This window comes from Sebastes fasciatus, chromosome 16 (assembly GCF_043250625.1).
Source record: "Sebastes fasciatus isolate fSebFas1 chromosome 16, fSebFas1.pri, whole genome shotgun sequence".
Lineage (NCBI taxonomy): Eukaryota > Metazoa > Chordata > Actinopteri > Perciformes > Sebastidae > Sebastes > Sebastes fasciatus.
In genome coordinates this window covers 6,612,966-6,627,479 of record NC_133810.1, presented here as the reverse complement: position 1 = coordinate 6,627,479, position 14,514 = coordinate 6,612,966, and the positions used below count along the sequence as shown (strand labels likewise).

General features: G+C 37.7%; 1 protein-coding gene across 1 annotated transcript; it reads left to right on the top strand.

Moving 5' to 3' along the window:
- Positions 1 to 2,175: 2,175 nt before the first annotated feature.
- LOC141752420 (adapter molecule crk-like) lies at positions 2,176 to 11,755 on the top strand. Its single transcript, XM_074610384.1, has 3 exons — positions 2,176 to 2,698; positions 5,406 to 5,995; positions 9,227 to 11,755. Exons 1-3 carry the CDS (start codon positions 2,479 to 2,481, stop codon positions 9,359 to 9,361), a joined length of 945 nt encoding a protein of 314 aa, XP_074466485.1. The 5' UTR covers positions 2,176 to 2,478; the 3' UTR covers positions 9,362 to 11,755.
- The last annotated feature ends 2,759 nt before the right edge of the window (positions 11,756 to 14,514 follow it).

Here is a 14,514-nt window from a genome sequence, read left to right as displayed (position 1 = left end):
TTTAAATTTTTAGTGTGAAGTTTTTACATCATTGTGGTGAATGTGCAGAGCAAAGACAAGTAAGGTTAAGAGGTGGATTGTAAGTGTATTTTTTTTTACACTATTAAACAACTTAGTATTAATTATAAATGCATATTATTCAGTACAGGGACAAGAAAAACATCTCACCTCAGTGCCATGTATAGGAAACTAATCAGTAGACAACAATCCATTAAAACCAATAAATACATGAAAACAGAACAAGAACCAAAGAAGAAGAGAAAAAATACTTTATAACAGAGTGTTTGATGCCATCTACTGGTAGAATAAATGTAGTGCAGAAGGCCACTGACATAAAATTCCATTTTTTAATTATTTATTTTACTTAAATCTTCATAATTACTGTCCATACTCCCCATGTGTGTTCTTAATAATGTCAATAATGTTGATAACAATAATTCAGTCCAAGAAAGAGATGAAATATTGAGGGAAAAAAAAAACTTCCAGGAGCCAATTTGTTTTGTTTGAAAACTTTAATTTAAACTGAATCTTTTTTGGTTTGTGTTTGACATTGGTTTACTGTAAAACAAAGCAACCTTTACTATCAAAAGTGCCATTTTAGGCAACAAAATAATAATAATAAACTGTCTGGAGCCGCAAAACATTTGAGCATTGTGATGAAGGTAACACAGTTTATAGTCTAAGTATATAGTATATAAGTCTAATGCAGTGAGGGCCAAAGTGCAAATGTACTACGGAGTATTAGGGCCACATTGAGGGGGAAAAAAAATCTGAGATTTCCAGAATAAAGTCGTAATATTATGAGAAAAAAAGTTGTAATATTACAAGAATAAAGTCATAACTTTACGAAGAAAAAGTTGTAATGTTACGAGAATAAAGTCATAACTTCATGAGAGAAAAAGTCGTAATATTATGATAATAAAGTCGTAATATTACGAGAAAAAAGTCAGAAGTTTATGAGAAAAAACGTTGTAATATGAGAATAATGTCATAATATTACGAGAAAAAAGTCAGAAGTTAACAAGAAAAAAGAAAATAACACATAAAATTACTACTTTATAATATTACGACTTTATTCTCATAATATAACGACTTTATTCTCATAATATAACGACTTTATTCTCATAATTTTAGGACTTTATTTTCATAATATTACGACTTTATTCTCATAATATAACGACTTTATTCTCATAATACTACGACTTTATTCTCATAATATTATGACTTTATTATCATAATATAACGACTTTATTCTCATAATTTTAGGACTTTATTTTCATAATATTACGACTTTATTCTCATAATATTATGACTTTATTCTTGTAATATTATGACTTTTTTCTCATAATATTACGACTTTATTCTCATAATATAACGACTTTATTCTCATAATATAACGACTTTATTCTCATAATATAACGACTTTATTCTCATAATTTTAGGACTTTATTTTCATAATATTACGACTTTATTCTCATAATATAACGACTTTATTCTCATAATATTACGACTTTATTCTCATAATATAACGACTTTATTCTCATAATATTAGGACTTTATTCTCATAATATTAGGACTTTATTCTTGTAATATTATGACTTTTTTCTCATAATATTACGACTTTATTCTCATAATATAACGACTTTATTCTCATAATATTAGGACTTTATTCTCATAATATTAGGACTTTATTCTCATAATATTAGGACTTTATTCTTGTAATATTATGACTTTTTTCTCATAATATTACGACTTTATTCTCATAATATAACGACTTTATTCTCATAATATAACGACTTTATTCTCATAATATTATGACTTTATTCTTGTAATATTATGACTTTTTTCTCATTATATTATGACTTTTTTCTCATAATATTACCACTTTATTCTCAAAAATCTCAGATTTATGTTTTTTCCTCAATGTGGCCCTAATACTCTAAAACGTTTAACAAGCCTGAATTGTTAAGATTTTCGTTTTAACCCTAAATAGGAAGGAAATCACAAAAAAGGTAACTTTTTTAACTCTGTTTCCAGGAGGATATAGAAGAATCATTGAATCATTTTTAACTGTGTTTTCCAGGGGAGCATGAACGCACCATTCCCATTCACCAGGCATCACTTCCGGTAGATGAGGTCAACTTTTCCCTCTTCCGGTAGATGAGGTCAACTTTTCCCCTCAGATCCGCCATTTTCCAGTCGGGGGACTTCTTTTTTCTTGTTGCACATTAAGTTTTAAATTAGTCATTTTAACCTTTTTAAACAATTCATATTGGGGTTTTTGTGTGCAATAGAAGTTCCGCCAACTTTAATTGTTTGATATAAGTCGTAAAAGTTGTAAAAAAGTGTGGTTTTGTAGTGTTTTTAGTGTGTTTTCCAGGAGGTTAGTGAACTAAAGTTTTTTGTATGAGTTTTGGATAAGAGGGAGAGGCGAAGGGTGAAGGGCCTCCAGCCTCCTGACCGGGTTTCAGAGCCTCCATGGCGGGTAATTTTGACGCCGAAGACCGCTCTAGCTGGTACTGGGGTCGGCTAAGCCGCCAGGACGCTGTCTCCCTCCTCCAGGGTCAGAGACACGGTGTTTTCCTGGTGAGAGACTCGATAACCAGCCCGGGTGACTACGTGCTGTCCGTCTCAGAGAACTCCAAAGTGTCCCATTATATCATCAACAGCATCACTAACAACCGGCAATCTGGATCAGGTAAATGTTTAATTATTTAGCTGTGTAGTTAATCTTTCCATATATGTTCATTTGATACTAAAAAATGTGTGTTTTAATAGTGAATTGTTTTGATTTAGCCACACTCTGTCCAAGCCACGCCAGACTCCCATTATGAAATCTCCCAATTTAAGATTGTTTTGTTAATCTAAAGATATTTTACCCTTTTATCAAACATATTTAAGTATATTCTGTGTTTTCAGACTATACTCTTAAATTCGGCATATATGTGATATAATAATATCCACTGTTTTAATTTTAATAGTGAAGTAACTCCAGACTCCCATTATAAATTCTCCCAATTTAACATTATCTTGTTAATTTGAAGGTATTTTACTCCTTTTATCAAACATATTTAAGTATATTCTGTGTTTTCAGACTATACTCTTAAATTCGGCATATATGTGATATAATAATATCCACTGTTTTAATTTTAATAGTGAAGTAACTCCAGACTCCAATTATGAATTCACCCAATTTAACATTATTTTGTTTATTTGAAGGTATTTTACTCCTTTTATCACACATATTAAAGCATTTTCTGTGTTTTCAGACTATACTCTTAAATTCGGCATATATGTGATATAATAATATTTTAATTTTAATAGTGAATTGCTTTGATTTAGCCCCACGCCAGACTCCCATTATTAATTCTCCTAATTTAACATTATCTTGTCAATCTGAAGATATTTTACTCCTTTTATCTCACATATTTAAGTGTTTTCTCTGTTTTCAGACTATACTTTTAAATTCGGCTTATATGTGATATAATAATATCCACTGTTTTATTTTTAATAGTGAATTGCTTTGATTTAGCCCCACTGTCAGGACTCCCATTATAAATTCTCCCAATGTAGCATTATCTTGTTAATTTGAAGATATTTTACTCTCTTTATCACACATATTTAAGTGTATTCTGTGTTTTCAGACTATACTCTTAAATTCGGCATATATGTGATAGAATAATATTTAAATTTTAATAGTGAATTGCTTTGATTTAGCCCCACTCTGTCAAGCCACGCCAGACTCCCATTATTAATTCTCCTAATTAAACATTATCTTGTCAATCTGAAGATATTTTACTCCTTTTATCTCACATATTTAAGTGTTTTCTGTGTTTTCAGACTATACTCTCAACTTCGGCATATATATTTGATATAATAATATCCACTGTTTTAATTTTAATAGTGAATTGCTTTGATTTAGCCCCACTCTGACAAGCCACGCCAGACTCCCATTATGAATTCACCCATTTAACATTATCTTGTTAATCTGAAGATATACCCGCCCTTTTATCACACATATTTAAGTATTTTCTGTGTTTTCAGACTATACTCTCAACTTCGGCATATATGTGATATAATAATATCCACTGTTTTAATTTTAATAGTGAAGTAACTCCAGACTCCAATTATGAATTCACCCAATTTAACATTATTTTGTTTATTTGAAGGTATTTTACTCCTTTTATCACACATATTAAAGCATTTTCTGTGTTTTCAGACTATACTCTTAAATTCGGCATATATGTGATATAATAATATTTTAATTTTAATAGTGAATTGCTTTGATTTAGCCCCACGCCAGACTCCCATTATTAATTCTCCTAATTTAACATTATCTTGTCAATCTGAAGATATACCCGCCCTTTTATCACACATATTTAAGTATTTTCTGTGTTTTCAGACTATACTCTCAACTTCGGCATATATGTGGTATAATAATATCCACTGTTTTGAACAAAAATGAAAACTTTTACATGTGGTTTACACTGCTCGGATTGAGGCGGTGTTTTGTCCTCGTGTAGCCGAGCGCTGGTGAGGTGGGCTGGGCTGCTGCTGCTACTGGTTTGAATGGGACTGGGCTGTCACAACTGGAGGATGACTGGTCAGATTGGCACTTCAGGAATGTCTGTGATCCTGCCCCTGTTGCACATACATAGCCCTGCTTGCAGGTCTGCAGCTGTGCTTGTACCTCTTTATGGCTGGTGCTCAACTCTTGTCCTTTCTGGGCTTCCTTAGCATTTTTATTTCCCCATAGTATCAGTTGTGTGGGGCATTGTGGGTAGGAACAGTATCCATTTTTTTTTATCCAAAATTTAATCAATAGAGCACTGCTTTCACTTTCACTCTGTTCTACATTCCTGCTAAGTAACATATCTTTGCATCAAAATAAGACTTTTCTGTGAGCGGAGCATGCATTTTAAACGTCAATAGTGCAGTCAATCATGTTCATTTAATTGTGTGAAGCCAAAATTGTGATTTCGATTAATGGTGCAGCCCTAGTTGTAACCTATCTCATAATGAACCAGCACTGTATGTAATATTTCACAATGAAATAGCCATCTCATTAAAGGCTTTTTAATAGGGATGCATCGATACCAGTATCGGGTCCGATACTATGCTCATGTACTCATACTCGTATTCGTAAAACGGCTCCGATACAATGGCACCGATACCACTTTACGGCAGCGTGACGTTAGACTCTCGTCACCATCTTTCGGGTCTTATTGCACGCGCTCACGCCCCCGCGGGGCCGGGATCCCACTTCAGGCGGCGCGCGCCGGCCCTCACTTTCATTGCGCCACTGGGCTTTACTTGCACCCTTCTGACTTGCGCTTAGAAAGATGCATAAACACCGGGGTCAAATTCCTTGTATAAAAACTGATTCTGATTCTTTCCTCCGCCAGGTTTGGCTCCTCCTCGGTTTCGGATTGGGGATCAGGAGTTTGAGGCGTTGCCGGCCCTGCTGGAGTTTTATAAGATCCACTACCTGGACACCACCACGCTCATAGAGCCCGTAAACAAGGCCAAGCACACGGGATTCGTCAGCGCTTCTGCTGGCGCCCCGCAGCCAACCGACGAGGCCGAGTTTGTACGGGCGGTATTTGACTTCCCCGGCAACGACGAGGAGGACCTCCCCTTCCGCAAGGGTGACATCCTGCGGGTGCTGGAGAAGCCTGAGGAGCAGTGGTGGAACGCCGCCAACCAGGAGGGCCGAGCCGGGATGATCCCCGTTCCCTACGTGGAGAAGTACCGGCCCGCCTCGCCCACGGCTGCCGGCCCGGGTCCCCCTGTTGCTGGGAGTGGACAGGGGGGGCAAGCTGGAGGGGTAGCGGGCAGCACAGACGGGACAGGAGCTCCTCCGGGGGACCCGGGCCAGTACGCTCAACCTGTAGTCAACGCCCAGCTCCCTAACCTACAGAACGGGCCCGTCTATGCGCGAGCCATTCAGAAGAGGGTGCCCAACGCCTACGACAAGACAGCGCTCGCTCTGGAGGTAGCACCCACCATTCATTTTCTCTTTCTATTCACTGTCTTTTTCTCCTCTCTGTTTTCTGTCTGTGAGTCTCAGCTGAGGCTAGATTGTCCTTGTTGTTAATGGTTTACTCATGCATGCGAGCATACACACAAAGTTTCTTTACAAACGCGAGCTGACGGCGCACATGAAGACACTCGCAGTGGAGATGGCGCTATAGAGAAAGGCGGACACAGATCCTTTACAATGGCATCTCTTTATGTACGCATCTCTTCACGGTCCATTGGGTTAATGTGAACATTACATTGTACATTCATTAATACTGGAGCCCAGTCAGTGAGACAAGCCACGCTGGTTTTAGTTTAGATAAATAAACAAGGATTGCTCAGATTAGTAAACAAAACGCAAACAATAGTGGAGGTTAATGAAGAGTGTTTGACATCATCTGAGGCCGTCCCACGGTGATCTAAACTCACGGTTAGTGTTGTCACTCGGGCTGGGACGATACACCTATCTCCCGATTCGATACTATCACGATACTTGGGTGCTGATTCGATATGTATTGAGATTTGATATCACAATTTATTGCGATTTTTGTTTACGTTTTTAACACTAGACCATGGGAAAAAGTTGAACCATTCACTTCTAGGGACTTTTTCCTTTGGAAAATATCTAAATGAATACAGTAAAAATGTTTGATTTTCAGCATGTATGTAGTCAGAGATGTCCTGAAGTCAAATATATCAGTCATTGTCAGGCATTGTTTATTAAATCCTGTCAAGCAACAACATTTCCCTCACAAATTAGCGGCATTTTATTTTTAATTTATAAGGGACATGTAATGTTTTATACTTCTGGTTAATATAATCCAATCAATCTTATTCCCATATATGTATTTTGTATATACCCTTTGTTACACACCTTATTTTGAAAACCGGACGTAATCACACGTATATACTTCCTCTTTAGTTTATATTTCATTTAGTTTGCCAATTGCTCGATAATGTAATGAACTAGGACTGGGTTTGTTACTTTGTAACAGAAACAGATGGATCTTTTTGCAGGTTTATTTGGAAAATTACAAAAAAGTTAACGTTACAAACTGAACATGTGCAAAGACGCTTTAAAAACAGATGCGCTCACAGCTGGCGGTACCGTGAGCTGGTCGGCTTACACCTTGTGTTTCCGTGTAACATTATGGTGGATGTATTTCTCATTCAGCAGCTTTTTCATGTTATAAATGTTACACTACGTTGTCTCTTACCGTCCCGTCATCTACCGCCTTTTTCTTTCTCACCGCGGACGTCAATGTCTCGCCACACATCCGTGTTGTTCTCGTTCGTCGTTTACCTCCGACGTGTTTGAAAACATTCCTGCTGCATCCCACCGTCTATGAGCTACGGCGACCTGTGATACGTGGTTTATTTTGGCGGTGGTGGTCGTTGTGTCTGTGGGTTTTCTCTCAAACCTTCCTTCTCCCAGCTTATCTCCATCACAGTGATGCGTCCAGTGGGTCTGTAGTAAACTCAGGCAGTAGATTCAGAAGCTAAAGCTGAATTCAATAAGATAATTTTACAACTGAAATGAATGTAATCAATCTACACACATGGTACCAACTTTCAACACAGCCAGCTCTTAAATTCCTCCGCTGTTTATCTGAGTCCTCTCAAAAAACACAGACACAGACGTTGTGCGTGACATAGAGCAGACCGGATGACTTTGCACTGTTTACGAACCTCTGCTGCCGCTTGTTAAAATAGGTCGCAGTATATTCGTGCAGCCTGCTGAAGTGTCGACTATTTGTTGAGAGAAGTCCAGATTCCCAGAGTTGTACACGATGCTCTCACTGTAAATTACGGAATAATTGTTAGTCCTTATCTACAGTGTTAATTTTAAATTAAATCCTACAGTATTTAAAGTGTGTTGTCTGCAAAAGAGTTTATAACCTGGAATTACAACATCCTGTGAGTTCCATCTACTGGCTCTAATTTACTTCTTTTGAACATCTAAGAAAAGAAAAAAGTAGGAAATTGCAATTCAGTCTGATTATCTAACAAAGCAGTGTCTGCCTGTACGCATGTATGAATGTCCCTTGAGTTTCTCGACAACCGCTCATCCGATCAACTTCACACTTGGCGGGTATATTGCTGAGGACTAGGGATGCTCAATTTGGAAAATGTTCTTAACCGATAGCCGACCCTCGTTAACCGATTATTAACCGACAAGATTTATGCCTCGCATGCAGCGGTGTACCAGCTGTAGGAGCACAACAGATATTCGTTGACGGGAGTCCCCAGTGCACTCGTCCCGGAGCGTTAACTTAGCAGCTACGATGCTGCGTGTAGTGTCGCGGACATGCAGCCACTTTGCCAGTAAAAGTCTTCACCGCACATCTAATTTAGTTTAGTTGGCGGTGAGTGTGAGGTTGTTGTTGGTGTTATAGCTGTGAACGTAGGTGTAGCAGTGTGTGAACAGTTTATTTGTCGGTGAATAAATGCTACGAAACTACAAACTCTTTCACTTCTCTCAAGCGAGTCAGAGACCGGAGCCAACTTCCTGTGTCCTGCAACTCCGGCTCCGCCTCTTTAGGTGGGCGGTTAAGGTGGACCAGCTTTTCTCCTTAAAGTGATGAGCCGCTCTTCTGAGTCGCTCAGCTCTTGAGTTTAACATTTCTTTTAACCGTTTTAACCGATAGCGTTAATCGTTTAAAATGCTTAATGTCGGTTAACAGTTAACGGTTAATTATGGACATCCCTACTGAGGACCCGAGGAAGTGTCGCGTTGAGTTGTTCGGATATACGGTTCTCGAGAAAGCTTCAAGCAGCAAAACCAATAGTCAAGCATTCAGCCGAACGGGCACTGAACTAGTTGGGCGAAAGCAGCTGATGATTAAGTGAAAAAAATGAACATGTAGAACTGAAAATTTAATCAAACATGAATTTATATTAAAGATTTTCCATTGACACTTTAGTATGAATCAGTTCTACAAGAAATAAGTAATCAAACAACTGGTGTCACACTGTTTATGTATATCAATGAAACTAGGATGTCTATGTTGGGTTGCTGCAGTTGTAAAGACGAAGATGGGTCAGTCAATTTTACGTCAATACTGTTCTTTCTGTGGGCTGTCGCACATTGACCTCGTATTGATGTGTTCGACTTGCATGAACCGATGCTGCCAGTTAACACAGAGAGGAAGTGTCTCCGTGTGTATTGTACCCCTGTATTTATCTATTTTCTGTCATATCACAGGTGGGCGACACGGTAAAAGTGACCAAGATCAACGTGAACGGCCAATGGGAGGGTGAGTGTAAGGGCAAACGAGGCCACTTCCCCTTCACTCACGTTCGACTGTTGGAACAACAACAACCCGACGACGAGAGCTGAGAAACACACTCCCATCACCTCCAAGGCGTCCAGCACATCCCTTCTCTTTTGGTCGTTTTTTCATGCTCGGAAATAAGAAAAGATTTATACAAGCACACAAGTTTATGAACCTACGAGCTCCACCGGACCCTGTCGCAACACAACACGTGTTGGATGATCTTGCCTACTGTCATTTTGAAGAGTTTACACTAAGGTCACACTGATATCGGTTCGCCTATATTAGCTTAAAGTCAACATTGTCGGTTTCCTCTTTGACTACTTCCTAAACCTGCAATTAAATATGTCTTGCATTCAGATAGATAGCAGCATTTATTGATTGCTGTATGAATGTTACATGTTAAAGAAACGTGTGTGTTGTCTTAACCAGAATTACATGGGAGTATTGATTATCAGCTTCATCTTAACCTAACTTATCACCATAACTGAAAGTCATGAGAAAAGAATAGGACAATAACTCCAGAGCAGTTTTATTTACTTTTTATATGATGTTTATTGTAGAAATAAGACACTAGCCGTGTTTCTATGCACATGTTTTTATTTGCATTTTGAAGTATCGCTTCAGAAAAGCTGTATGGAAACGGCAAAATTAAAAGCTAAATAAGAGATATTCAGTCGAAAAGGAATTAAAGGGGAACTACGCCAGTTTTCAAAATTCATACATATTATTCCGATGGTCTAAGACAGTCCAAAAATATTAGTAAACAAGAACAACTCTCTCCCAAATCCAAAAACTAGGGCTGTCAGTCGATTACAGTATTTAATCGCCCTTTTTTTATCTGCTCAAAATGTACCTTAAAGGGAGATTTATCAAGTATTTAATACTCTTATCAACATTGGAGTGGGCAAATATGCTGCTTTATGCAAATGTATGTATATGTTTATTATTGGAAATCAATTAATAACACAAAACAATGACAAATATTGTCCAGAAACCCTCACAGGTACTGCATTTAGCATAAAAAAATACGCTCAAATCATAACATGGCAAACTGCAGCCCAACAGGCAACAACAGCTGTCAGTGTGTCAGTGTGCTGACTTGACTATGACTTGCCCCAAACTGCATGTGATTATCATAAAGTGGGCATGTCTGTAAAGGGGAGACTCGTGGGTACCGCTAGAACCCATTTTCATTCACATATCTTGAGGTCAGAGGTCAAGAGACCCCTTTGAAAATGACCACGACGTTTTTTCCTCGCCAAAATTTAGCCCACTTTATGATAATCCCATGCTGTTTTTTGCATGCAGTATAAATGTGGCTTATTTGCCTATTCTAAAATGGTGTTTTTATGTTCTATTCTTCATACTTGGACAGTTTTCCTAAAAAAAACGCAATATATCGCCTTGCTTACACTATATTGAATCGTTACCCCAGTATCATGATACGTATCTTATCACCAGATTCTTGCCAATACACAGCCCTACTTCTCTGGTTTCTGGCTTTGAGAGAGAGAAGCTCATGTTCACACATATTGATTGAACTTTACTAGACCATGGATATAACATATTGGAGTTCTTAATTTAGGTGGTGTTCCCCTTTGGTTTAAATTGGCAAAAGTTTCAATCCAAACGGGTCAGTATTAGGCGCCAGGAACCGATATCAGTCGAACCGTAGTTTACACACCTCCAGCCCAGTATTGACGTCAAACTCACAGCAGAGTCGACCACTATTCCCTTCCCGTGTTACCCGCTGCATTTGATTCATACAGAAGGGAAATACATCGATTGCACACGAGAGACAAAACACTCGGCGTCTCTCACAGAATCATGAATCAGTGAGTTTTTGTAGACTGTGAACCTCGGAGTGAAACGAACAAAAACTTTTCCTGATGTGGAGGAGACGACTTCTTACATCCCAACACTACAAACCCAAGTCCTCTTTTTTTGTACCAAAAGTGGAAAATATTATGATAGAATTGACTATATATATATACACACATTTTCCATGCTAAATACTGTAAACATTCTTTCTTATATTTTCTTTAACTTTTTGTTACCAGAGACTGTACACCTATTATTATTATATGTTCCTCTTTTTAAAAACACTATTCAGACTTCAAATGCAGCGGTGTGAAAGAACAAAATGAGCATCCTTTCAAGGAGGAAGAGGAGGCTGTTTTAGAAGATGAGGGATTTTATTTTTGTCTTCCAGCAGGGTTTTTATGACTGTCATTCAGAGATGGCTTTTTAAGATAAAATCCACCTTAAAACACTAAATTGTATTGCATTTTTTTTTTTTTTTTTTTTTATGTATAACCGGTAAAACAGATCACTTCATGTCATTTCTTGGTTTATTGTTTCTCATCAGTTTTTTTTACACATGCTATAGTTACACATAAAGCTTTTTTAAACACTGAGAATTATGTCAATATGAAAATAAATCATGCAATGGTGTATTACTGCTCTCCTTAGCTAAATGTTATTTTACAAAATCCTGTTTCAGATTAGACCTTTTCCTCAAAAGCAGGCAGAGCAATCACCAAAACATCAGACCGGCAATATGTGATCCAGAGTAGGCTCTCGTGACCACGCCCCTTTTGTGGGAAAACAAGCCCTCATAGACGCTAACAGTAAACAGGAGAAGTTGAAACATGTCTCCAAACTTCTACTTTAAACAAACCGGTAATAGCTCCCTTTTGGGGGAAAGAAACTTGCTGTCACAGGAGAGAAAATTATGAAAAGCTGTTGTGTAGCGGGTTAGCCGAGGCTTTCACACTGACATTTGAGGCTGTTTCGGGGGGGTGCGGCCTTGACTTTTTGCGAAGTACCCGTATGTGCCGGTCTGATGTATCTTGGGATGTCCTCCTTCACATTATCCCTGTTGTTACTCTGGGTAACCTGGTGAATGCTAACTAGGTGGCTTGCAAATGGTTGTAAAATGTGGTAAATGGCAATGAGACTGACAATAACACTGTGTTTTTTAAAGAAAAAAAATCATCCTGTGGTCTTATTACTTGTGTTTTATAGCAAACTAAGATTGGGTTGTACCTTATATTCGTATCTGTCAACTTTCCCATGACGCACAAATGCAATGGATGCTTCTTGTATACAGTGGTTAACTACAGTAGGAGTGACGAACCTCAGCTGCACATAAAAGTTGTTTTTTTGTCAGTCATCAGGGAGGATCTGCAGTTACGTCCTCTCTACCTCATGTTTTGTGTTGGAAAAGATGAGTTTTGAGCAGGAATCTACTTGGCTCGATCAGTCAGTCGGTATTGTTTTTAATATGTTAAAGAGGACCTGTTATGCTTTTGTGTTTTTCCCCTTTCCTTTGGTGTTTTTGAGTTTTTTGTGCATGTAAAAGGTCCACGCCAAAGGGAGTTACTCTCCCCCACAGAAACTGCTGAACTGCCTGAAACGCCGTGATTGAAGTCCCACCTTTTCTTCCGTAACATGGTGATGTCACCAAGTAACACATTTGCATAACACCTGCCTAGCGGCTAGTTTGGCACGCCCTCAAAAAAAGCTAGTTAAGGCCCAGACACACCAACCCGATATCAGAGAACTAGCGGCGACGAAGGCCGACTTTTGAGTCGCCTCACGTCGCCTTTTTCTTGGCCAACAAGTCGCACAAAGACAACAGCCGTCGACGTTCTGCGCCTGCGTGAGATGAAATAACTCCACACCAGCAGGTAACATCGGAACAACATGCATGGTTTTCTTTAAGAGTGTGACGTAGTAAAGCAGAAATGAAACATAAGACTATTTAGGTTATAAGACTATTTCACAAAGTGCGAGTGACTTTTGCAGTCTAAACATCAACTTTTATCTATAATATATATGCAATCAAATTTAATTTAGTGTGCTCCATGTGCCATAAGTTGCCCCAGCTGTATATTGTTGGAAAACTTTTTTTTTTAAATCAACTGATATTTGGTGCTATTTTTGTGTTCTTTTTGATGCCATGTTTTCAGACCGATGGAGAAAATACAAGTGTTGATTTGCAAACATTTGAAGGTGTGTCTGTGTCCAGTTTTGGCCGACTTGTGGGAGTTGAAACGAGGCCTGTGAACCTGCGCACAATTTCTATTACAACTCTATAAAATGGATGTAAGGAGAGAGCAGTATTTACCCATATATGTAAGAACTTCCCCTCCATTTCTTGTTTTTGAGACTCAAATTTAAGGAAATTATTTTTGTTGTACACTGCATTAAAAACGCCATATTTTTTTATTACCGTGACATGTTTATTACAAATTTTGAGCCTAACCTGTGGGTCATTTACAGCCCTGTATGGATTAATAAACAATTGCAATAAGTCCCCATATTCCACTTTTCTTTGTTAAAGGAACAGTGTGTAACATTTCGGGGAATCTATTAGTAGAAATGGAATATAGTATTCATAAGTATGTTTTCAATAGTGTATAATCACCTGAAAACATTGCTGAAACATGGCTCTTTTCTTCATCACATCACAACTGTTTTCGTCAAATCAGCTTTAAATGAATCAAATCACTTGATCATTTTTCATTACACATCCATTTTTTTATGGCTCCATTTATCAATTCACATGCATTTTCATCACTTGCATTTTTATTAATTAATTTTTACATCAATTGGATATTTTTTTTAAAAAGGGGGTTGTTGTTTATGCCACATTTCCCTGTAGTCATATCCTTTATTTGAACGAGAAGAAGAAATAATTGTGTTCCACAGACTGGTCTGTCCGCTGTGTAGTGGTACCACTTATTTTTTAAAAGGTTTTTGTAATCCTTTTTTTTGTATTTGTTGTAATGCCTTTATGCAAAGTGCTCTTCGGGTATTGCATTAAGATGCATGGAACTGAACTCTCACTGATTGTTGCCTTTTAGAGAAAACATTCTCATTTTATAGACATAATTATGTTATTGTAACTGCTGTCATGGCAGTTAGTTGAAGACCAATGAATACTTAAAAAGAAAATGTTTTTAAGAAGATACCACTGATGATCCTACAATGTGCACCTTATCTCCTCTACAGCTCAAGAAGAAACAAGTCTCATCATGCCAGATGTTTATTTTGTTTTGGGATTTTATTGCAATTTTGCTTTTGTACCATTTCACCCTCAATTGACCTTATTCTCGTAATATTACGACTTTATTCTCGTAAGATGACTTTATTCTCATAATATTACAACTTTTTTTTCTCGTAAAATTACAACTTAATTCTTGTAATA